Here is a 24179-nt window from a genome sequence, read left to right as displayed (position 1 = left end):
TGATTGAATTATTGTCAAAGTTCCTAGTATAGTGAAAATACTGGTCCTCAAATACTTATTGTTAATTTTATTCTAAATTCAGGCCAATATTCACTCCCTAAACATATCTGAAGGCAAACACTGCATAAAATTAGGTAATAGAGATTTTTGTCTCTTGAGCTCAAGGCCTAAAGCAGGGCTAGAGGCCTCTTCAGACCACTGGGCTTCAGCAAGAACTTCTTTAACAATTTTAAGTAACTTAAAATCAAATTTCTGGTTTTGGTTCCAGGACCCAAAAAAAGGTATAAATCCTTGGGAGAGTTGCATATTATCTCTAGCCATTAGGAGTCTGTTAGCGCTATTGTTTTCTAAATGCATGTTAGAAATTTCACTTTGGATGGCAGCTATGTTTACCACCAAAGATACTCAACATAAATAACAATCAAAGAAATACAAATCAAAACCACAATGAGATAGCACCTCATACCTGTTAGGATGGCCTATTATAAAAATTTAAAAAGAAATCAGTGTTGATGAGAATGTGGAGAAATTTTGGAACCTTTCTACATGGCTGATGGGAATGTAATCAGTACAGTCACTATGGAAAACAGTATAAATGTTCCTCAAAAAACTAAAAATAGAACTACCATATGGTCTAGCAATACCACTTTTTATCCAAAGGAATTGAGGTCAGAATCTCAAAGATATGTCTGCATTCCCACGTTCACTGCAGCACTATTCACTATAGCCAAGAGGTTGAAACAACGTTCACTGACAAATGAATAAAGAAAACATGGTATAAACATACAACATAGTATTACTAAGCCTTGAAAAAGAAGGAAATCCTGCCATTTTTGACAACATGGATGAAACTTGAGAACATTGTGCTAAGTGAAATAAGCCAGATAAGAAGGAAAATATTATATGAGGAATATAATGAGTATAAGTAGTATTATATGAGGAATCTAAAGTAGTCAAATTCATGGAAACAGAATAGAGGCGGTTGCTAGCAGATGGGGAACAGGGGAAACGGGGAGGTATAAGTCAAAAGGTACAAAGTTTCAGTAATACAAGATGAATAAACCCTAGAGATTTACTGTATAGAATTGTGTCTAGAGTTAACAATATTGTGTGTCATACTTAAAAATTTGCTAAGAGGGTAACTCTTAACTTTAAGTGTTCTTATTACAAAAAAGAAAATAATAAACAGGATGGAAGTTTTGGAGGTGACGGATATGTTTGTGGCACAAAATGTGGTGCTAGTTTTATGAGTGGATATTTCTCTCCAAACTCATTAAGTTGTATAAAATAAATATGCACAGCTTTTTCTATGTCAAATATACCTCAATGAAGTGGTTTTTAAAAAAAGAAAAATATTTCCCTTTTAAAAGTTCCCCTTTGTTCATAATTGCGCTCTGCTTCCATCCTAAAACCAAGAACATCCCCTGTGTCTTTCTCTCTGATATTTAACTTTGATAATTCAGGTAAACTGAAGTATTATTAAGTTGATTCATGTAAATGTATCAATTATTATTTATTAAGTTATTGGTGTGACAAAGATATTTGTATTCAGAAAATATTCATACTCAATGAAACCTCCGGAGTTGAACTACCCCAGAGAGTGATTAAATATTTGCTTGAAGCCCTGTGGTGCCATCCTTATGTTTTATAATTTTAGGACACAGGCAAGGAAACTCAGTAGCTGGTCCAGGAAAGGGAAACTTTATTAACATATTTGGTAGAGGCAGTACTTTTTCTGGTTGTATGCATTGTTTGTTGAATTTGAGAGCAAATTTTTGGGATGCAAACACCACCATGACACAACTCTACAAAGCAGTTATATGGAACTCAGAATCAAAATTTCTGGCTGAATCATGAGCTCAGTCATTCAACTCAGAAGACAACTTTCATAGAACCCCTCTTTCTTCTGAGGGTAGAATGAGATCATGTGCATGAAACTGCTTTATAACTATAGAGCACCACAGAAATCCACACTGTCAGAGTATAAAAATGTATACTAAAAATGTTTTGCATTCTTATATAATTATAAGCATTTCTGTCAATTCTAATAACATGTACAAACAAAGAAAAATATATTTTTCTACCCAGCAGTTTACTTATTTGAAATCTTGAGTAATCACAAAACTTCATTATGTTTTAATTTCTCCATCAACACTATATGCTAATATTTATAATCATATTCATATAACACTTATAAAATCAGCGATTATGCAGTAAAAAGAACTTTGTACTCCGAGTTGGAGACTTGTGACTAATCCTAAATCTGCCATATTAGGTGCATTCTCTTGATAATATCTCCTCATCTCTATTAACCTTGTCCTCTTTTACAAAATAAGAATAGTGCCTTTCCTCACAAACACTTCATGAGGATTAACTGAGAGATGTCAGTATTGTGAATTGTAAAGGAGTTTAGAAATAGAGCTTAATGTCTCATTACACACTTGAGATGAAGAATATGAAATCATGGTGTTAGAGATCAGACTTACAGTTAATTAGTGATCGTAACCAAAATATATGTAATATCTGTAATCTTTGCAAAATATGCTTTGAAATGGGCTTAGAAAAATGCTGAAGTCCTGTTGTTTGTAAAAATTATTAATTGGCCAGATTATTCAAGATATCCCTAACAATGTTTTCTTGAAGCCAGCTTATACTATACATTAAAAATTATTTAGTAGACATTAGATGTAAAATATATCTTAATATTTATTTTCTAATAGGTTGTAAGCTTCCTAACTTCCTGTAATTCATTTTTTTAGTTTATATTCCTTTAAAAATTATCTAAACAATAACAGGATTGATAGCAGTAAGAAAATAACTATTGTAAGTTTAAACATGAAATAGGGTCACCGTAGATAATAGGGCTTTGAGAAAACAGAAAATATTGTGGGTTTGCTTTGAAAAGGGTAATCGATACTGAGAAATTAAAAGAAATTGAAGACAGTAAATATCAGTCATCGGATTAATTCTTCCTAGTTTTAAAAGTTATGTACATTTATATAAATTTAGATTTTGAGACCACATGAAGCTTTGGGGTCCACAAACATTCCCAAAACACCATGATGTTCAATGCCATCTTTCTTACCTCTACATTGGCCTATATTGGTGCTATAAGGCCTTAGATAAATTTTATAAATTAAAATTCCAGAAAACTTGAACAACAAACACACAAACACATACACACACATGCATGCGCACACAACTTTGTGCCTTAGGATTATAAAATAAGGATGTGGTCATGGTCTTCAAGAAATCTAGACCATACTGTATTATCTGTATTAAATGACAATGAAAATGTATCTGAAGAAAAGTCTCCAAGGTCATTGATAATGGCCAAAATGCTTTCCACACATAACAGTTTGGAGAAGAATAAATTTCATGTGTAAATATGACCTAAGGCCTAATAACTGAGAAATTTCTCTCCCAGAATCTAAATGCAGAATAGTAAGGTAACCTGGATAACAAATCACAAAATTGACAATCTTAGGGATACTTGTTTTTTTTCAACACAGTGACTCTTCATAAATAAGAATTTGGGAAGTGCTGTACAGCAGAAGGAAATATTTTACTGCAACTTTCCAACTGACCAGGCTTCCACATTGACACTGAGTATTCCATTCACGTGGGAGAACAGGTTGTCAAGTGCAAAGTCTCGGAATAACCAGCCAGGAAACCCTGTGGAAAAAATTGGGGTTTATTTGTTTTCATTGTTTGGGGACTGGATGTTAACCATAGGTTTAAGAAATTGTTGTGCTGGGCAAGTTCACAGCAAAGACATTACAAGAACAAACTCTACATATAAATATCTTTGATAAAGGAAAATGTTAGTCCTTATCCAGACCCAGGCAACACTAGCAAAACAGCATTAAGTTGAAATAATATTCTGAATGTCAAATCAATTTTCACCTGCCTCTATATCCCAAAGACAAGGAAATAAAAAATGTAAAGATGGATACATGCTTTTAGTGATATAAATGAAAATAGTAAAATGATAATAAAGATGAATTTTAAGGGTGTACAGAACAAAGCAGAAGTACTTATGTGGGACTGATACTTCTCATTTTAAAATATACTATTAATCTACAAAAAAGTAGAAAAGTTTATACTGTAGCAAATAGTGGGTAATATAAACAAGTTTTGACACCAGAAATCCCTCAAGTGACTATGAATAGTTTGTTTTTGCCTTTCTTTTCTATTTTATTCTGCTTATTATTTGGTTTGTTTGTCTTTGTTTTTATTTTGGGTATGTAAACAAATAATTTATAGCTACATTAAAGGACTTTATTTTTAAGTTGGAAATTCTTTGACTGGCAGTGGAAAATCACCAGGCGCAGAAGTTTGGAGAACATTTTATTTTATGCCTCGGCATTGTTTTTGAGAAAACTTCTAGATAGCCATATTAATAAAACTCCAAAATTACAGCTATAGGAAATGAGGTTGCAAAACATTGCAGTCACTGGTCTAAATCTCTGACTCAATGAAAAAGTGGTCAAGCTTTATAAAGTCACATTCTTTCAACTGTACTCCAACTCCATGTGACAGAAGTAAATAATTTAAATAAGATAAACCACAAAAAATGAGGATAAAGAGGCAATATCAACAAATCCATATAGATTGTATATACATTTTTTATTAAAAAGCAAACTACGTTAATGTTGGTCAAAGACTAACTTATGGACTCAAGAAAGGAATTATCTTCCAGGGGTCCTAAATATTTGACTGAATAAACAGTTTTAAATCTATATTTCCAATATAATTATTTAAAAATATCTTCATGTTGGAACTGTTACTTTAAAAAATAAGTAAGCCTCACTGACCTAGACTAAAATTGTTCAACATTGGTTTCTTGGCTTTGTCACAGATGCAAGAGAATCCAATTCCCAGCTTTACTGGCTGTTTAAATACATGACTTCACAATAACTAGCTGCATGGAACTACCCGCAAGTACACTTTAAAGAGTTTATCCTTGAAGATACTGCCCAACAAATTTTTGAAATGTTTAACACAAAGCAACAATATATACAGAAGTCTTTGTGAGGGCTATGTGGTAAATCAATTTATATTTTCTAAAACAAAACTATGAATTAATTCACACCATCAAACAACCACGCACCTGGAACACACTATATTTCTAGACAGTCCCTCTCCCCTCACTGCCCCTACAGTTCCTTTTATTGTATTGTCCTTTATCATTACTATATCAGGGTGTTTACTACATGGATCATGGTGATGATGATTCTCATATGGATCATGCTGCTTCTGCTCCTGCTGATAATCTCCTCTATGAAATGACAGAAAAGAAACTTTCTTTTGGTGTTGGTATCAGGAATAATAAGTGTGCACTTATGCAACTGGCTTTTTTTTTTTTTGAGACGGAGTCTCACTCTGTCGTCCAGGCTGGAGTGCAGTGGCGCGATCTTGGCTCACTGCAAACTCCACCTCCTGGGTTTACGCCATTCACCTGCCTCAGCCTCCTGAGCAGCTGGGACTACAGGCGCCCACCACCACGCCTGGCTAATTTTTTGTATTTTTAGTATAGACAGAGTTTCACCGTGTTAGCCAGGATGGTCTCATTTCCTGACCTCGTGATCCGCCCGCCTCAGCTTCCCAAAGTGCTGCAATTACAGGTGTGAGCCACTGTGCCTGGCCCGCAACTGGTTTATTTTGTGTTAAAGATGTTGTGCATTTGTAATGGATGACACTTTTTTGTGTTGGGATATTTGTGATTAAATATGCAGCCTAATTTTCTACCCTTATTTTCCCTTACTGATCTTTTCCATGTATTTTAAATTTATTTCACTTGGCTACATTTTTACATTTTCACAGCTATTGTAAATCACTTTTGATATTAAAATAGGCTTTAAAATGATATTAACATAGCAATTAAAATCAGATTAAATGATATGTACACAATATAATTTACTATATTTATTGTAACTCTATTTTCATTAAAATGCAGTTTTCCGTCCTTCAAACTCAAAATAACTTTGATTCAACAGAAAACAACAAAATGGAACTGATGTGCAGATATTACTTTACAGTAAATAGCAAGTTATCTTAATTTATTTGAGAGTCTTGCCAAAGGATGGGAAGTAAGTGAAAAGGTCTTCTCATCTGGCAAAAAGCAATAGAACAAAATCTGAGCTCCTAGACTTTATTCCTAGAAAAACACACTACCCCTCACTCATAACTTTATAGCCACAATAATACAAGAGTTTCTTTGGTATTCAACCCCACAAAACCATTAAAGATGCACACTGTAAATGGGAAAATGGTTTGTTCAAACAAGCACATTGACAGTAATAATTATTAACAAGAAAGGGGGCGGGGAAAACTAAACAAACAAATACACAAAAACAAATCAGCTAAGAGTCTTTGTGCCCTTAACACTGTGATACTGTGTGTAGCTCTACGAACATAACTGTGTTAAAGAGTGCATGAACAGTTATATATGAAAACAACTGGATTAAAGGGCAAAACACTGATGTTAAAACAATATCCATTAGGCAACAACTAAAAATATTATAGCATGTAAATTTTTATAAAAACAAGGATGAAATCCCTTTATAGCCCTCCTAATTAAAAACAAAGGTTGGTAAATTATAATTCTGATGAGATAAATTTTAATTAAAACAATGTAAACAAATAACAATAATCATAACAATAAGCTGGTTGGCAAATATCTGGCACATCAAAAAACTCAGCTGTAAATAAGAAGGGATCTGAAGCTAAGTTTTCACAATGAAGTCATTATTCATCAACGGAACAAAAAGCAGAAAGATACAGCAACTGTTTATTAAATATTGCTTCAGATTAATCATGAATTTAAAGATTAAATGCACTGTAAATAATAACTCTTATCTTATCCCTTTGCATGTTCTATTTCCTGATATTTTTTGAATGCAGTACAAAAAAATGGAAAGGATCAAGTGCTCTTTGCATAATACTCCCCACACAGAGTAGCTGAATTGTCTTTTAAAGATTCTTAAATCAATGTCTTTTAAGTAACAGCAAACCAAGTGAACAAAACTATCTTTTTAGAGAATTATGTAACTAAATTAAATTGTGAAATTAAGAGATATTAGGTCAAAAAAATAAAATTGCAAACCATTAGCACTGATAAACTATTCGATAACACTAAATCTGAAAATTAAAATTACCATTTGAAAGATTACATTTATAAAAAATTAAATTAAATATTATTTTAGTAATGTCAAAAAGTCAATTTTTCATATTTTATAATTTTTTATAAATCCATAACAAAACATTCCCAATTGAGACATAAGGTGATATCACTCAAAAAGACAGTAAATATGTTTAACTCAGTTCTCTCAATAAAAATGTGCACATTGAAGATCGACCTAATAATGTCACCAATCTTAACAATATAAAATCATTCTATTTTGCCTAATTTCTATACAAACCAACCCAAATGCTAGCTAAAATATCTTACTGATCATAGCAGGATTGAGCTGGAGAAATATAGAATCCATGAGAAATACCAAATTATAGTAATTGTAATAATCTTAGTATTAAGAAAAAATATCATAGCTTAATTTTATCTTTTATAAAACAAGACATTATGTTATATACAGGTATACTATAAATAAAATTAAAGGCTGATCTCCATTTCAAAATAAAAGAGCCAGTCAATAGCAACTCCTAAACTCAACCTCAGTTTCTTTTTAACTGGGAAGACCATAAGTAGCATTTACCTTATAAATAAAATGTTTATTATTCACGTTTGAAATATATTTGTAAAGAATTTGTGATAATTGTTGCAACTGTATTCTAATGGCTTAGTTTTCAAATGAGAAACTCATTACTACCCTAGGCTAGCCATTTTGCATTATTTACAGTTGAAAGGGACTAAAAACACTGAAAAACAACATCTTATTTGCCTTTATAATTTCCATTATTACCAAGAAGCTCTATGGTTCTATTTGTTTCTCAAAGTGATGTACTAATAGTTTTAATGAGAAAAAAAATCACACACACACACACACACACACACACACACACACACACACTCACCCCAGATCTTTGGGCCTACCATAATCTCTGACATAATTATCACTGTATCACATTTTAGATCACACATATGGATGTGTACTTAGTTCACAAGTATGCAAACTGTATCCGTTGCAATTTAGCTTTGTTAAACCGTCCAGGAAATCTGTGGAGAATAAAGATACTACGTTTAAAGACTCTATATAGCAAACTCAAAGGGGACAGCTTCAAGCAAAAACTTCGGAAAGACTATTCTTGTTACAAACCACATGTTTGTTACCAATAGTCAAAGGGTCTTTCAGATTAAATAGATATTTTAGAGCCCCTTATTCTGTGCTTAATTTTTCCATCACTTTTATGCCTTAATTGAATAGCTCTGATTACAGTAAAATCTCATAATAACAAACCTTACATAGAGATCTCTATAATTAAATGTCTGCCTAAAACAAAACTAGCCTCTGAAATCAGGAAATCACAACATATTTGTCAAAGAAGCCTATTGTCAAGAGAAACCTAGTCTCTGTCAAGCCATTCTAAACAGAAATAAGCTCAATGAATTTGCAGTCATTCCTAATATCTTTGCTTATGCCAATGATCTGTCTAATCATCACATATTTATCTTTTGGAGATTTAAGCTTTGGGTGTATTTGTTTATGATATAAAATGGCAGAGCCCATGAAAACACCAAATAGTAACTGAGGTTTTTTTTTTTGTTTTTTGTTTTTGTTTTTTTTTAGCAAGAGCAATTTGAAGCTGGTCTTGAGTTTATTCACTAACCATAGATGAGAAGTGGTGTACCTTTGTGTAGGCAGGATTTTTTCTACCACTGAATGTCAAATACTTTTTTGTTGTGACTTTTAAGGAAAGGATTATAAATCTGAGTTATGCAAGTCCTTTTACACGGTCCATAATTACATTTAGGGGATCCACACACTCTTTTAAATTGTAAGTAAAATTTTGTGTGCAAAAGTATTTTTTCCCTCAAAAGTCCATTGCTTCCTTTATTTCTCAAAGGCCTCTGATCTCTCTCCAAATTAAGAACAAATGGTTAAAGGGACTAAAGGAATCAGTGACTCTGAGTAGGGTATTATGATATGGACTTGTTGCTTTACCTTTAGCTCCCAGAATTATCCTCTCTTGCAGGTCCTCAGCCTCAGCAGTATGCTTTCATTGAGATCACTATTTAAGCCAGGCACTTAGGAAATCAAAAAACCATACTCAGAGAAAATGAGCTTTGTGAGTACATATAGAGAGCAAGGGAATTAACCTCAAAAAGCACTTTCATGACCTATCAACAATCCAATGAATTATATTTTTCAAAAGCCTTCAATATAGAATAGGCAAGAGAAATATTACACACAAATGTACTAACATCTCTTCTCTGATGAATACCTTAGACAATTTCAGATATATGCTAAATAGGAAAATATAGAAAATATAATAAAGTTTATATAATCTAAATAAGTGATTACAGAAGATAATCCTGAAATAAAAGTAAAAAAAAAAATTTAAGTGGATAAAAAATTGTTGCAATTTGAACCCACTCAGAAGAACAAGTTTCAAGGGCTAAGCATTCTCTAAAGAGAAAAACAACAAACAATGCAGGGCTAACAGCCTCTTGTAACAAAAACAAAAACCCTCAAAGCTATTTATAAGCCTAAAATATAAGACAGATATTATAGTATTGAAATATGTTTGTTAAAACTCACCAGTCATTATATCAATATGCCCCCCTTTCTGAAGTCAGTTTTGAAATTTGTTCAATGTTTACAGTTCATCATAAGAATTTATTTCCCAGATATTCAAGACTCATAGAAGTCACATAAAACCTTCTCTAAAACTTATTTAAATTAACTATGCAATCAAGATTTTTGGTTACATTTCTGCAAGTAATTGACCCACTCATAATATAATTATGATGATTCCCTTCTTAAAGACAAAAGATTGGCCTACTTGAAGCAGGTTATATAAAATCTAAAACCATTTCATTAGCCTACAACTTACAGGCATGATGATAAGTATTTAAAAGTTTTCTTGACTATTATCATAGTATCAAATAATTACAAATTCTTTCATTAATTTATCTTCTTTGATAAATTGACGTGCTTCTTCCCAATCTCCCTAGTCTTAGAACACTGAGAATGGCAAGCATTTGTTTTACTTATTAAAAGTGTTTACAGATGACCTGGGGAAGGACAGGGGAGAATATATATTTGCTGTTCATTGAGATTAATTTTTGTTTTTGTTTTCCAAATGACTTCCTCATTTCTCTAACAGAACCCTCCTTGGCAGGAACATTCACAGGTAATACTTCAAAATGAAAATATCTATTCTCCTTGAAGATCTTCCTAACTATGCACTAATAAACAGCAGCACCCCATAAAATCAGAAAGTTGGAAGAGACTTGAGCAGACAAACTTCTATGGAATTCATAATCACTTTACTAATAAAGTTATTGCCCTCATAAATATATGTGTAGAGACTATAATTCAGACTGGTTCCTCAGAACTAGACAGAGAAATCAATCACATTGTTTCTCTTTTTCTTTCGTCTCTCATGTACATATATGTGGGAGCATGAACCATCATTGCCTCAGCCTTCCTCTCATAATGGTGGGTGTCTATTATTAAGAAGAAACAGCAAGTATAAACATGAACAGAAGATTCATGATCATTATAAACTGGCAATTATTAGCTACTCTGTAAGCACATTGTTCAATTTACAATAAAATCCTTCCATCCTCACTAAAGAATATATTTAATTAGGCTAGACTCACAAACATTAACTAGTATTTGGTAGGCAGCAATCTGATTCATATTTTTGCCAGTGGAAGGTGGCTACTTTTCCAGTTGCCTCTGACCCTTTGGATTTTGAGCTTGCCTTCAGCAGAAAGTAGACCTCTTGAAAAACATTTGCTGAGAGAAGAAGGCAGGAGCTCTCTTCAGCTGCCCTCAGCAATACACACTGAACCTGAGGGGGAGCAAGGGAGCAGTGAGGAGAGCCCTTGTCCCTGGCCGACTTTCAGAAAGCCCCAGTGCCTCTCTGCATCCAGGTCCTCATCAGGCTGCAGCACAACTGTGATGCCTCTTTCCTCTCCCAAGGCGTGCAGTCTTAATAGCAGGTGCCCTCGGGACACCTCACACTTACTCAATGCCTATTTGGCAACATAGTTACAATGAAGCCAATTAAAAAAAAAAGCAGCAAAAAAACAGCTGTATTTACCTCTTGTATTAGGAAGACTGCATACCTTTAAACATTTAATAATTGTGTCTTTTTTCTACATGAAAATCATCAATAGATGATCTTGAGCATCTGAAAAAATGTTTTGCCACGCCTACAGAGAATAACAGGAGAGTCTTTTTCCAAACTGGCAGAAGGGAAACAAGGGCCAGAAGGGGTTAGTCACTAGTTACTCTTTTAACCCAAGGTCACACACCTAAATCTCTGATGCAAAAGATTACACTTCTCTTTCCTTCTTTGTGTCTTGGGCTCTCTGTTCCCCTCATCTGAACAGTTTTCCCTTTAGTCCACAGCTTAACGTCACCAAAAACACAGGAATTTCCATGAATGTGTTCTATAATCAGGACTGTCAATTAGGAGAAACCAAACCTGGTCAGCCTTTTTTCTAAACACCTGAAAAGAACAATCTATATATACTTAAATCTTTGTATTTTCAAGAAGATTAAGCTCTGACATTTTCTAATTTTAGTGAAAGTCACTAAATAGGGAAAGCAAACTCTTTGATCCATCAGAGAAGAAAAATGTATCTTTCGGAATTAATTGTATATTATCTATATATCTCAAGTTAAGACTTAAATGTAATACTAAAATGTATATAATTTAATGTGTACTTCAGATAAACATTTAAAACATAAAAATAACTTTAATACAAGTAATCATTATTGCATCCTAAAATAACATATTTATATAAAGCAAAACATCCTTATTCTCTACTGATAGAATCTAAATGAAACATTTTAGTATCTTACTCTTTTGGATAATTAAACAATAAATTACATTAACTTTACATTTATCCATAGATTAATATAATTTAGTTTACCTGTTCCTGAGTGCAACGTATGAAGTAGTAGAAACTGCAGAAACCCAGCAAACATAACAGCAGCATCGGAGTGGTTAACTAAATGCCACTGGCATCAAATCATTAAATTTCAGCTAGCAATGGCAGCAAATGTACAACACAATTAAAAAATCCACCAAAATACAACATTTTAAATAAAATTCCTTGTGGTCCTTGCATTCTAAATCAAAGCCAAAAAAGCCTGCAGTGTCCAACATTATACAACAGTGACACTAAACAAGGCCATAAGTGCTGCTGTCATCAAAACAGATCTCTGCAGTGAACAGATTCTCATTGATTACAGCATTAATCTATAGTGCTCTGTGCCGTACTAAAGTGGCTCCCAGTGTAGCATACACTAAAGCTCTTTTAGCTCCTCAATTAACCATTTCCTAAAACAATGCACAGAAGCTGCTACCTTCCTGAAGCCAGAGAGATGAAACGTTGTGGTCCTTAAAGCTAACACAGAAGAAAAGACTCAGGCAAATGTTCAGGAGCTCATCTTGCACCCACTGACAGTCACTGCGATACCCATGGGTTAAGATGACAAGGTTGAGCAGATGCCTGACTGTCAGACCACAGAAAACTCACCTGAAATGATTTGGTCCCATTATCAATCACTGGCAATGGTCCTGCCAAGCCCTGTGTAACAGATCATTTCCTCTGCAGTTTCCCTAACTGAGGAATCTTACTCAGCTCAATGACAACTGGCACCAGAAAGCATAAACCAAGAGTATACACAATTGATTGTTGGGAACACGGCAAAAGTGCTTCTTCAGGCTGTTCTGGTACGGCCAGCCTAGTGCTAATGGTGGCTCATCTCCAGAGGGCAAAAGGACAACCTCAAATAGGTTTTGCCAGAGAGCTGGGGACAGGAGAAGGTGGCTCGTATTTCTGATATTTTTAAAGATGCATATTTTTGAGGACTGTAGATGCATAATGCATAATACAATAGATTTTTTTTTTTCTCACTGAGACACAGAATAATTATCCTCTCACTGGGTCACCTACATTTTACTTCATCCACCCATATTTTGTGTTACAGAACAACAGCAACGGTAACAACAAAATTAGTTGATTTGAAATTATGTTACTATCTCAATTACATTTTTATTGTAGTACAACATTCAGATTCCAGAAACAGCAATGAATAATGATACACTTCTCTAATCATCTAGGGATTATTTACTGAAAAATCAAGGTGGACTGCTTCTACTTTGTTTTAGAAAATGAAATGACCAAATGATGCTGGAGAGAAAATTAGGAACATCTTTCATTTATTTAAAACAAATGGCGCTGTGTTTACTTAAATTACATGTACTTGTCAAAAATAATTATCTCATGAGAAAAAAATTAAAACTGAGCCATGGATCATCTCATTACCAAAACAACTGCAAAATATCAGCCTTAAATGAAATGACTAATTTGAACATTTTTTCTCTCTTAAAAGAACATTTTTACGGTCTCATTCAGAATCTGTTTGCCTTTTTTTCTTTTCCCAAATTTCTGCCTATGCTTAAAGCTGGCTGTAGTCAAAACCTGACCAAGTTATTGCTGGGAAAAGCAAAAGGGAAATAAACATTAATTGAATGCTTATTAAGTGCCAAATATTACACTGTCTATTAATTTTATTTAGTTAATTTATTTCTCATAGGCATATGGAAAAATCAACAACACTTATCCCATATTAGAGATGGGGTTTAGAAAAGCTAATTAACTTGCCCGAAGTCACATGATTTATAAGTAGCAGAGTTGGGATTTGAACTTGGCTTTGTCTCTTTTGAAAGCCATGTATGAGCTTTTCACTACACCATAGTAGTAAGGAGTTACTGCAATTATTTTGTTGAATTACTTCAAAGTTATATCAGTCTTTGTGAAAGTACTCGTGACTTGTTGGCGATGCAGCGGGGGCCTATAATGATACACTTCTATTTCCCATGTTTCGAGGTGGTGAGGATTTTCCGGAGCAGCTATTGGGGCTGAAGTCTTATACTTGCTGAACTTAAGTTGCTTCCATTATGGTCATTAAGAAGACATAGATGGCATGGTCTAGAGATAGACCTGCCGGTCCAGCAAGTATACAGAAAAGAACCAATAAAAAGGGAGTCAAAACTTTCAACAACCAATATACTCATTTTGTCTGGTTGAAATAGCTACCATATAATGTTCTTTGACTAGAATTTAAGAATGCATGAATCAGGCTGGGCACAGTGGCTCACGCCTATAATACCAATACTTTGGGAGGCCGAGGCAGGTGGATCACCAGAGGTCAGGAGTTTGAAACCAGCCTGGCCAACATGGTGAAACCCCATCTCTACTAAAAACACAAAAAATTAGCTGGGTGTGGTGGTGGGTGCCTGTAATCCCAGCTACTCGGGAGGCTGAGGCAGGAGAATTGCTTGAACCCAGGAAACAGAGGTTGCAGTGAGCCAAGATCCCGCCATTGCACGCCAGCCTGGGTGACAGAGCAAGATTCCATCTCCCAAAAAAAAAGAATGCATGAATCATATAAGCCTATGTAGGCTCAAGTCAACTGAAATAAAACATTTTAATACACTGCATGTGTCTATTGTTGTGCTTGAGTTTTGAGATTTAAAAAAAATATTTATTTCTCTATTCCTATTTCATTTCTCTTGTTTATTATCCAGTATGGGCTTACTTCAAATTATAAAGTCATTTTGAATGTCATTAATCTAATATTTGTCCCTCATTCCATCTCATGAATTTATATTAATTTAGTATAATTACCTTGAGTTCCCCAAAGTGCCTTGATATACGAAAATTTATCAAACAGTAACAAATTGCATTTCTAACAGAAAATACTTGATAAATCCAAACAAGGTTTATCAAGTATTTTCTGTTAGAAAAGCAATTTTTTACCAAACCCTGTTTGGATTAAGTATTTTCTGTTAGAAATGCAATTTGTTACCAAACCCTGTTTGGTTTATTAAGTATTTTCTGTTAGAAATGCAATTTAATAAACCAAACAGGGTTTATTAATCAAAATGGCATTCATGGATTTCAAAATTACAGAATCAAAGCAGAGAATCAATATTAGAAGAGATTAATGTTGACCTCACTCTAAAATATCCTTACTCATTTCTGGGTACCACATACTATGAGCTTTCACGCATAGTAGGAAGTGTTATTCCTACTGTCAAGGTAAAATTAGAAAAAAATCCTTCTATTTTCATTTTTTAAATTCCAAAATTTATGTTAACAATATTTACTCATTTAAAATATTTCTACAATTCTTCCATCTTGAGCCATATACATCCTTCTTCTGGGTTATATATTTCACAGCCTCATACTTAGTTGTGATTCCACAGTATATCAAAAACCAGAAAACTGATTTCCCTTGGGAGAGAACACATAAAACCTAACATCAAATGCAATTTTGAGCTTGCTTCATATATTCCATTTGACCTTGTGCTATTGTAGTTTAGGTCAAGGCCTGCATTTGTGAAAAGGTTTTGGTACTTTCACAAAAACCCAGGAACCATTATTTTTAAAAAGTGACACAAACTTCCTATTTTTGCATTGACATTCCACCAATGATTACTGCAATTTGTCATGTATTTCTCATTCTTTGTATGAGATAGTAAAGCATGGAACACATTGACAGAAAAGAAAACCCATGCACAATTAAGTAGCCTGCTATTTTTTTTATTATTTTCACAGAACATTGATTTTCTAATCTTCAAATCTTCCTTGATGTGGCTATTACACAGGAATTAATCATAAACATAATTAATCATCTTAAAATGTTTAGGGCTATATTATAAACCCTACAATCTCATTTCAGAGAAACAGATTAAAGATAAAGTTGGTAACTGGAAACTTTATTCAATTAAGAACACTGTGCACCTGACACACAGAGAATAGAAATATTTCGACTGGAAAATAGATACAGAGGGAGTGTTAAATATAGATTTGGGTACAATTGGGACAAAATGAAGTGGGATTACCATTATCTATTGCTTACCAGCAACTGCTCGTCGAGCTTCAATTGTTCCCTCTTCGGAATCAACAGACCTCACTTCTTCCCACCCTTCTGAAGAGACATGAATCCCAGGTGCACACATGACAGCAAACTTGCAAATAAATCCAGCTTGAGAGATTTAAGCCTTGCTGTTTAAACCACTCTCTGCTGCTCAAGATCTTATCTAAGAAGAGTGTGAAGCGCCTCCTTCATCACTCTGCTTATAGCATTGAACAACGGGACCAGCAGAAAATGGAAGCTGAAATAAAACATTGGTGTGAGAACAAGAAAGTCTCCTTGCATGACTGACTCAGGTCACTGCAGGCACTGTGCAGTTACCCAAAGGACTGCTTGGATAAAATACTGTAGACAAGCTTCGGTGGACCTGGTGGTGTGGGGACTGGTAGCATTTACTGAGGAGAAGCATATTGGCATCTCTGTTGGGTTTTAACCAGATCCACAGGATTCAGGAAATAAGCTCTCTGCCAGATGACACTATGCTCCTAGCCATTCCTTCTGTTTACTTATCGCCCAAATTACTCTAACTAGTGTCCTTTGTCGTGCTGTGAGCTTATTTGTGGAGAAGGCTAAATAAAGGATTTTTATGACAATGAAATGGCCATTGGCCCATAGAATGATTTCTTAACCTAACTCTTCTGCTTTTGTTCAGTACCATTAAAATTAATTAAATGGGAGCACTTATTATTATATCTTTGATTTATGAAGAAAAACACTTTTTTTGTTTCTTCTTGAAATATTTGAACTTAGGCTGTATTTTTAACTGTTACATATTCTTTAAATAATACTTACCTCTTATTACATAAACTTTTTAAGGTAGCTTCCCTCTTCCTATTATTTTTCTATCAGATGCACATACATACGTATGTGAATATATTATATATTGTATATAGATTCCTATTATATGTGACATGCTACAAAACTAATACACATTTCTGAAATATGAAGAGCTGTACCTTCTGATGAGATGCATACTCCTAATTTATGAAAAAAATTACATATTTTTATCTACCTTAACTGTAGTCTTTTCACTAAAACAAACAAACTAAAAATTTCACATGTAATTTTAATTTAAGCACATTTTCCTGCAGGTAATTATTATTTTTTTGGATTTCAATACAGAAAATGTTGTAAATAGCAAAAATAACACAATCACCTTGCATTTGCATATATTTCATACTTACTAAATAATATTCATATGCTTCAAAATGAATCCGAGAGGTAACAAAGATGGATAGCATTAACAAGGGAATCAACCATGTAGAGAAACAGACATGGAGTATTACCAAGACTGGTTTATCCTGGAAATGAAATTCCTAAGTCACTAACCTAAGGCTTCTACTTCACCAAACTTTCATTTTCAAATTAAACTTTGGTACTAATAAGACAGCCAGAAAGTACAGATAAAAACCTATTACAATCAAATGCCAATATTTTTAATGTTGAAATATTAACCACATATAATATCTTAGAAATTTCTTTTTATTCCTCCATAGTCCTATTAATTCCATATGCAAAATAAATCTGATTTTCAAATCATAAATCTCCTACAAGTATCCTTTGAAGTAATAATAATGTATTGATTTTCTAAGTTCCGTACACCACCAGCGTATTAAGGACAGTACTGAAGTACTATATGAAAAATGTATATATTATTTCCAAATTCTTCCCAAGTACTTTCAAAAGCTGAAAAACATCTCTACTAATCTATAGCTGACTCACTTATGTAATATCCTCTGTTGCTCACAATTATATCTTGTAAAAAATGTATACTTCTATATAAACAAATATGCTAATCATTTTAAATAATGGGAATGTCTACATAATTTACTGTTGATAGGATGTAAATCTAGCATCTCATTCTTTGTGGGACTACAGAATGAAGACTGCCCAGGTAGAACTAACACATTACTACTGAGTTGACTGGCTAAATCTGCTGCGTGAGCCCTGCTATATTGTATTAATGTATTGGCACTTAAGAATCAATAGCAGGACAAACTCTGGACAGAAGAGGACAAATATATTGTCTTTTAATCTGTACATGTGGAAACTCCAGATCCTTTTAGTAATACCAAGATTCTTAATCTTTACAACCAGTAGTAGAATATAATATTTATGAAAGGTTATGGCATAAAAACATGTTCAGGTTCACGATACCTCCTCTGAGAGGTTTTCATTGACTAAACCCAATGCACATTAATCTTTTTATTGTTTAGCACTTCCCTTTAGGTCTTCAAGGGACAGTCAGCCTTACGTAATATTTCATTCTGTTATTTCTTCCAATTTTCACTGATCCCTGCATGCATGCATTCAGAACTTCTTTCATCAAACAAAAATTCTGAGTATCAACTATACTAAGCACTGGAGTAAAAGAAAAAATACATAGAACAGGTCTGTGCCTCAAAGGTTTAAATGCTATTATTATTCCCATGTTACAGATGAGGAAACAGAGGCTTAGGTATGATAAATGACATATCAAGTCAGTGGCAACACCAGAATTTGAATTCAACAAAAGCAATAATAATCAAAGATAATATCGCTTTAGATTACCACTTCCTTAAATTTGGGGACTCTCACTTAATATCTGGTTCAAGGCTGTGTTCTTGGCAGTTTGTGATTGAGGCAAATAAATCTGCACTAAGTAAAACACACATTACGCTGTTGGCTAAGATCCTCCATGAGAATATAGTATAGCTCTGCCATGCTTTGATCCCACAACACCAGTTTACAGAGATGTTAGCAGATGGTTTAAAATAAAAGGGCCCCAATCACATGTATTCAGGACACACTGCACATTCTATTCTTTTCTAGAAAAATAACAAGGCACGTTACCAGAAAAGGGGTCAGAAGTCCTGCATTGAGGACACTTTTAGCTAAAGTTAGCACTGGCTAAACTTACTTGAGCATAAACTATATTTTCGGAAACATTTACTAAGCCTGTTATATTGCAGAAATAGTTGGAAAAATGCTGGCATTATTAATACTGTGTATTCTGATTTTTGTTAAGCTATCCTAAGGAACAAGAAAGAGAAAGAAGTATTGGATCCCATTTCATAGATTAAGAGTTGATGTTCAGGACCATGTTGTTCCTTTGGGTAGTTTCTGTAATAAAAGGGACTCATGTCTTGTTCTGTCACTGGGATATCTGTGATTCGGCTACCACAAATTATCAGCTCAGCTCTCCTTTTCCTGACCCAGATGGACAGCTTCTGTACCAAAGTTCCATTTATTCAACTCTACATAATCAAATGGAGGCAAACGTTTTTTGTTTTATGTTTGTTTCTCTTTTTTTTTTTTTTTTTTTTTTTTTGAGACAGAGTCTCACTCTGTCGCCCAGACTGTAGTGCAGTGGCGCGATCTCAGCTCACCGCAAGCTCTGCCTTCCGAGTTCATTCTCCTGCCTCAGCCTCCCGAGTAGCTGGGACTACAGGCGCCTGCCACCACATCCAGCTAATTTTTTGTATTTTTAGTAGAGACGGGGTTTCATCGTATTAGCCAGGATGGTCTCGATCTCCTGACCTCGTGATCCACCCGCCTTGGCCTTCCAAAGTGCTGGGATTACAGGCATGAGCCACCATGCCCGGCCTATGTTTATTTCTTTTGCTGAAACTTAAAATATTTCAAGACAAAGTCCAACTGACATAGCTCAGTAAATTCCAATTGCATATAGCTAAACACAGAATAAATCAATATTCAAGATACAATTTGTGGAGTAACAATAACAGGATAGAAGGCAAAATTAGTTTCGAAGACATAAGAATTCTCAAAATACTAGGATCTGGGAAATTAATATATTTAGTTCAATTTCTTTCAGGATTGAGAACCTCTCTCATAATTATAATTTCCTGAGTTATAAGGCTTCAATGCCTCTTATATCACTATTTACAGGCTTCCCACAAGGGTGATTTGGACATTAGAAGCAACTCCAGTTATAAAATGCCTAACTGGAAAAATTTAAAAGGTTAAAAAAGACTCAAAGTATCTGACGCTATCAAGGGGGCTCTGGATCCCAAATTGCTCTGAAATTCAAATTCAAATTAAGTTACAGGTATGTAAATTATAGTTTTCAAAGTGTAGTAATGATGCCATTTATAATATAAATGAATATGAGTATCCAATGAATTCTATTCTTTGTTTTACAGTGTGTTAAAGGACAAGCATGTTTAAAAGAGATCTTCAATGAGAACTGGTCTGTATCATTTGCTTTGATTTGTGATGTCTTCTAAGCTAAGGAGCCCTAAAGCTTCCAGACTCTGACCCAACCATATGGAGTAACTGAGGCAATTACTGGATATGGAATAAAGGGGATCAGAATAGCAAACATGTCAAAATGTCAGACAGTGCCAGGATGTGACCCAGGGTTGAGTAGGGAATTTTTCAGAGATAATTTTTTAAGATATTTGGAGAGACAATGTTTGGGTAGGAAAGGAAGATCAAGAAAGATACAAAAGGTAAGTTTGTAATGTGCCTAATTAATAAACCTGATTCACCTACTACCATGGAATGTCTCTCCTCCAATTTTTACCTTCTGACTGATCCTACACGTTACCTACGGGAGACCTTTTGAGTGCTTTTCATGGTAATTAGATATTGAAAGGATAATCAGAAGTTGACAATTTCAGCCTCAAGCTTGGCACAAATGTTTTAGTCATTACTATATTTCTCTGTAAAAGACAAAAAACATGTCAGAAGAAAAAGGATTCCAATTTACAAAGCCAACATTTTAGCTCTCTGAGCACCATTTCTTAGCATCTGCCTGTTCTTTGTAACTTTAATAATTGATCTTACGGAAATGGAAGAAGCTTTGAGCTTAAAACTGGATGGGAAAGGTATTATAGAATGAGGTATCACTGACCAAGGACCAAATTTAACGTTATTTTCTTGATGTGGGACTACATTACAATGTAGGCAATATAAATTCAGTCTATAAAATCCACTTAATGAACAGATGAGCAGAATGAGATTTCAATTTATTACAACAGACTTATTGCTTGTTTTTGTTTTCACCCACGGTTCAGACAGAAATAAGATTACTCATTTACCTAAGCTGTGTCAAGGTTTATATTCATCCTTCTTTCATTATGGAGAAAGAACTCTGAGTGTCCTGGTCTTGTATAAAGATGCAAGGTTAAAAAAGAGGTTAAAAAATTGCCATTTCCTGCTTCTTAGGAGGGAAACATTCTCATGGCCCTGTGTGGTTTAAAAATGCAAGTCCCCAACCATTATAAGTACTTTTTTTTTTTTTTGGAGGGATGAGCTCTCTCTTTTTTTTTTTTAATTATTATTATACTTTAAGTTTTAGGGTACATGTGCACAATGTGCAGGTTAGTTACATATGTATACATGTGCCATGCTGGTGTGCTGCACCCATTAACTCGTCATTTAGCATTAGGTATATCTCCTAATGCTATCCCTCCCCCCCCCCCCCACCCCACAACAGTCCCCAGAGTGTGATGTTCCCCTTCCTGTGTCCATGTGTTCTCATTGTTCAATTCCCATCTATGAGTGAGAACATGCGGTGTTTGGTTTTTTTGTCCTTGCGATAGTTTACTGAGAATGATGATTTCCAATTTTTTCCATGTCCCTACAAAGGACATGAACTCATCATTTTTTATGGCTGCATAGTATTCCATGGTGTATATGTGCCACATTTTCTTAATCCAGTCTATCATTGTTGGACATTTGGGTTGGTTCCAAGTCTTTGCTATTGTGAATAGTGCCGCAATAAACATACGTGTGCATGTGTCTTTATAGCGGCATGATTTATAGTCCTTTGGGTATATACCCAGTAATGGGATGGCTGGGTCAAATGGTATTTCTAGTTCTAGATCCCTGAGGAATCGCCACACTGACTTCCACAATGGTTGAACTAGTTTACAGTCCCACCAACAGTGTAAAAGTGTTCCTATTTGTCCACATCCTCTCCAGCACCTGTTGTTTCCTGACTTTTTAATGATTGTCATTCAGAGACACAACCAAAAAAGAGAATTTTAGACCAATATCCTTGATGAACATTGATGCAAAAATCCTCAATAAAATACTGGCAAACCGAGTCCAGCAGCACATCAAAAAGCTTATCCACCATGATCAAGTGGGCTTCATCCCTGGGATGCAAGGCTGGTTCAATATACACAAATCAATAAATGTAATCCAGCATATAAACAGAACCAAAGACAAAAACTACATGATTATCTCAATAGATGCACAAAAGGCCTTTGACAAAATTCAACAACCCTTCATGCTAAAAACTCTCAATAAATTCGGTATTGATGGGACATATCTCAAAATAATAAGAGCTACCTATGACAAACCCACAGCCAATATACTGAATGGGCAAAAACTGGAAGCATTCCCTTTGAAAACTGGCACAAAACAGGGATACCCTCTCTCACCACTCCTATTCAACATAGTGTTGGAAATTCTGGCCAGGGCAATTAGGCAGGAAAAGGAAATAAAGGGTATTCAATTAGGAAAAGAGGAAGTCAAATTGTCCCTGTTTGCAGACGACATGATTGTATATCTAGAAAACCCCACTGTCTCAGCCCCAAATCTCCTTAAGCTGATAAGCAACTTCAGCAAAGTCTCAGGATACAAAATCAATGCGCAAAAATCACAAGCATTCTTATACACCAATAACAGACAAACAGAGAGCCAAATCATGAGTGAACTCCCATTCACAATTGCTTCAAAGAGAATAAAATACCTAGGAATCCAACTTACAAGGGACGTGAAGGACCTCTTCAAGGAGAAGTACAAACCACTGCTCAATGAAATAAAAGAGGACACAAACAAATGGAAGAACATTCCATGCTCATGGGTAGGAAGAATCAATATCATGAAAATAGCCATACTGCCCAAGTTAATTTATAGATTCAATGCCATCCCCATCAAGCTACCAATGACTTTCTTCACAGAATTGGAAAAAACTACTTTAAAGTTCATATGGAACCAAAAAAGAGCCCACACTGCCAAGTTGATCCTAAGCCAAAAGAACAAAGCTGGAGGCATCACACTACCTGACTTCAAACTATACTACAAGGCTACAGTTACCAAAACAGCATGGTACTGGTACCAAAACAGAGATATAGATCAATGGAACAGAACAGAGCCCTCAGAAATAACGCCACATATCTACAACTATCTGATCTTTGACAAACCTGACAAAAACAAGAAATGGGGAAAGGATTCCCTGTTTAATAAATGGTGCTGGGAAAACTGGCTAGCCATATGTAGAAAGCTGAAACTGGATCCCTTCCTTATACCTTACACAAATATCAATTCAAGATGAATTAAAGACTTAAACGTTAAACCTAAAACCATAAAAACCCTAGAAGAAAACCTAGGCATTACCATTCAGGACATAGGCATGGGCAAGGACTTCATGTCTAAAACACCAAAAGCAATGGCAACAAAAGCCAAAATTGACAAATGGGATCTAATTAAACTAAAGAGCTTCTGCACTGCAAAAGAAACTACCATCAGAGTGAACAGGCAACCTACACAATGGGAGAAAAATTTTGCAACCTACTCATCTGACAAAGGGCTAATATCCAGAATCTACAATGAACTCAAACACATTTACAAGAAAAAAACAAACAATCCCATCCAAAAGTGGGCAAAGGATATGAACAGACACTTCTCAAAAGAAGACATTTATGCAGCCAAAAGACACATGAAAAAATGCTCATCATTACTGGCCATCAGAGAAATGCAAATAAGTCTTGATTTATCCAGGCATATTGCTGAAGTATCACCTCACATACTTATAGATCTAATTTTCTCATTTCATTTCTCGCACTTGGAGATTGGAATTCCTCTTTCACACAAACTCAGCTATGCCTTAAAAAATGTTATCTTTATGCATCATGTATAGGTTTTCTCAGTGGAATTTGGGGGGTTTGGGGAGAATTTCTTTGTTTGTTTGTTTGTTTTGCCTACTTTTAATTTCCTCAGGCTCGGCAGCCATGTTACTGTAAACTGGAAGTAATTTCAAGTGGTGTCCTACTTAGCTTTTTCCCTTTGATATGCTGACAGTTTTAAATCTGATTTGTCAGTTCAAATGCCATTAAATGCATATATTTATTTCTCCTC

The 24179-nt window shown here is 34.6% G+C and overlaps 1 protein-coding gene across 47 annotated transcripts in view; it reads right to left on the bottom strand.

Annotated features, from left to right (window-relative positions):
* The window catches only part of RIMS1 (regulating synaptic membrane exocytosis 1), a 512927-nt gene that overhangs the window by 174115 nt on the left and 314633 nt on the right, over nucleotides 1–24179 (bottom strand). For 3 of the 47 annotated variants that reach the window (XM_063724855.1, XM_063724856.1, XM_063724857.1), the window contains exon 1: nucleotides 3588–3676. The exons of 40 other annotated variants lie outside the window; for them this stretch is intronic. In XM_063724855.1, the coding sequence (XP_063580925.1) occupies nucleotides 3588–3618 (31 nt within the window). In that variant the 5' untranslated portion in view covers nucleotides 3619–3676. Of the gene's footprint in view, nucleotides 1–3587; nucleotides 3677–24179 lie in introns of those variants that run through there. 4 more of the 47 variants (XM_063724852.1, XM_063724860.1, XM_063724853.1 and 1 more) reach the window with 2 other exon arrangements.

Source organism: Pongo abelii, chromosome 5 (assembly GCF_028885655.2).
Source record: "Pongo abelii isolate AG06213 chromosome 5, NHGRI_mPonAbe1-v2.0_pri, whole genome shotgun sequence".
Taxonomy (NCBI): Eukaryota; Metazoa; Chordata; class Mammalia; order Primates; family Hominidae; genus Pongo; species Pongo abelii.
Note: the sequence above shows the minus strand (reverse complement) of the source record. Positions and strands in the feature narration are given on the sequence as shown.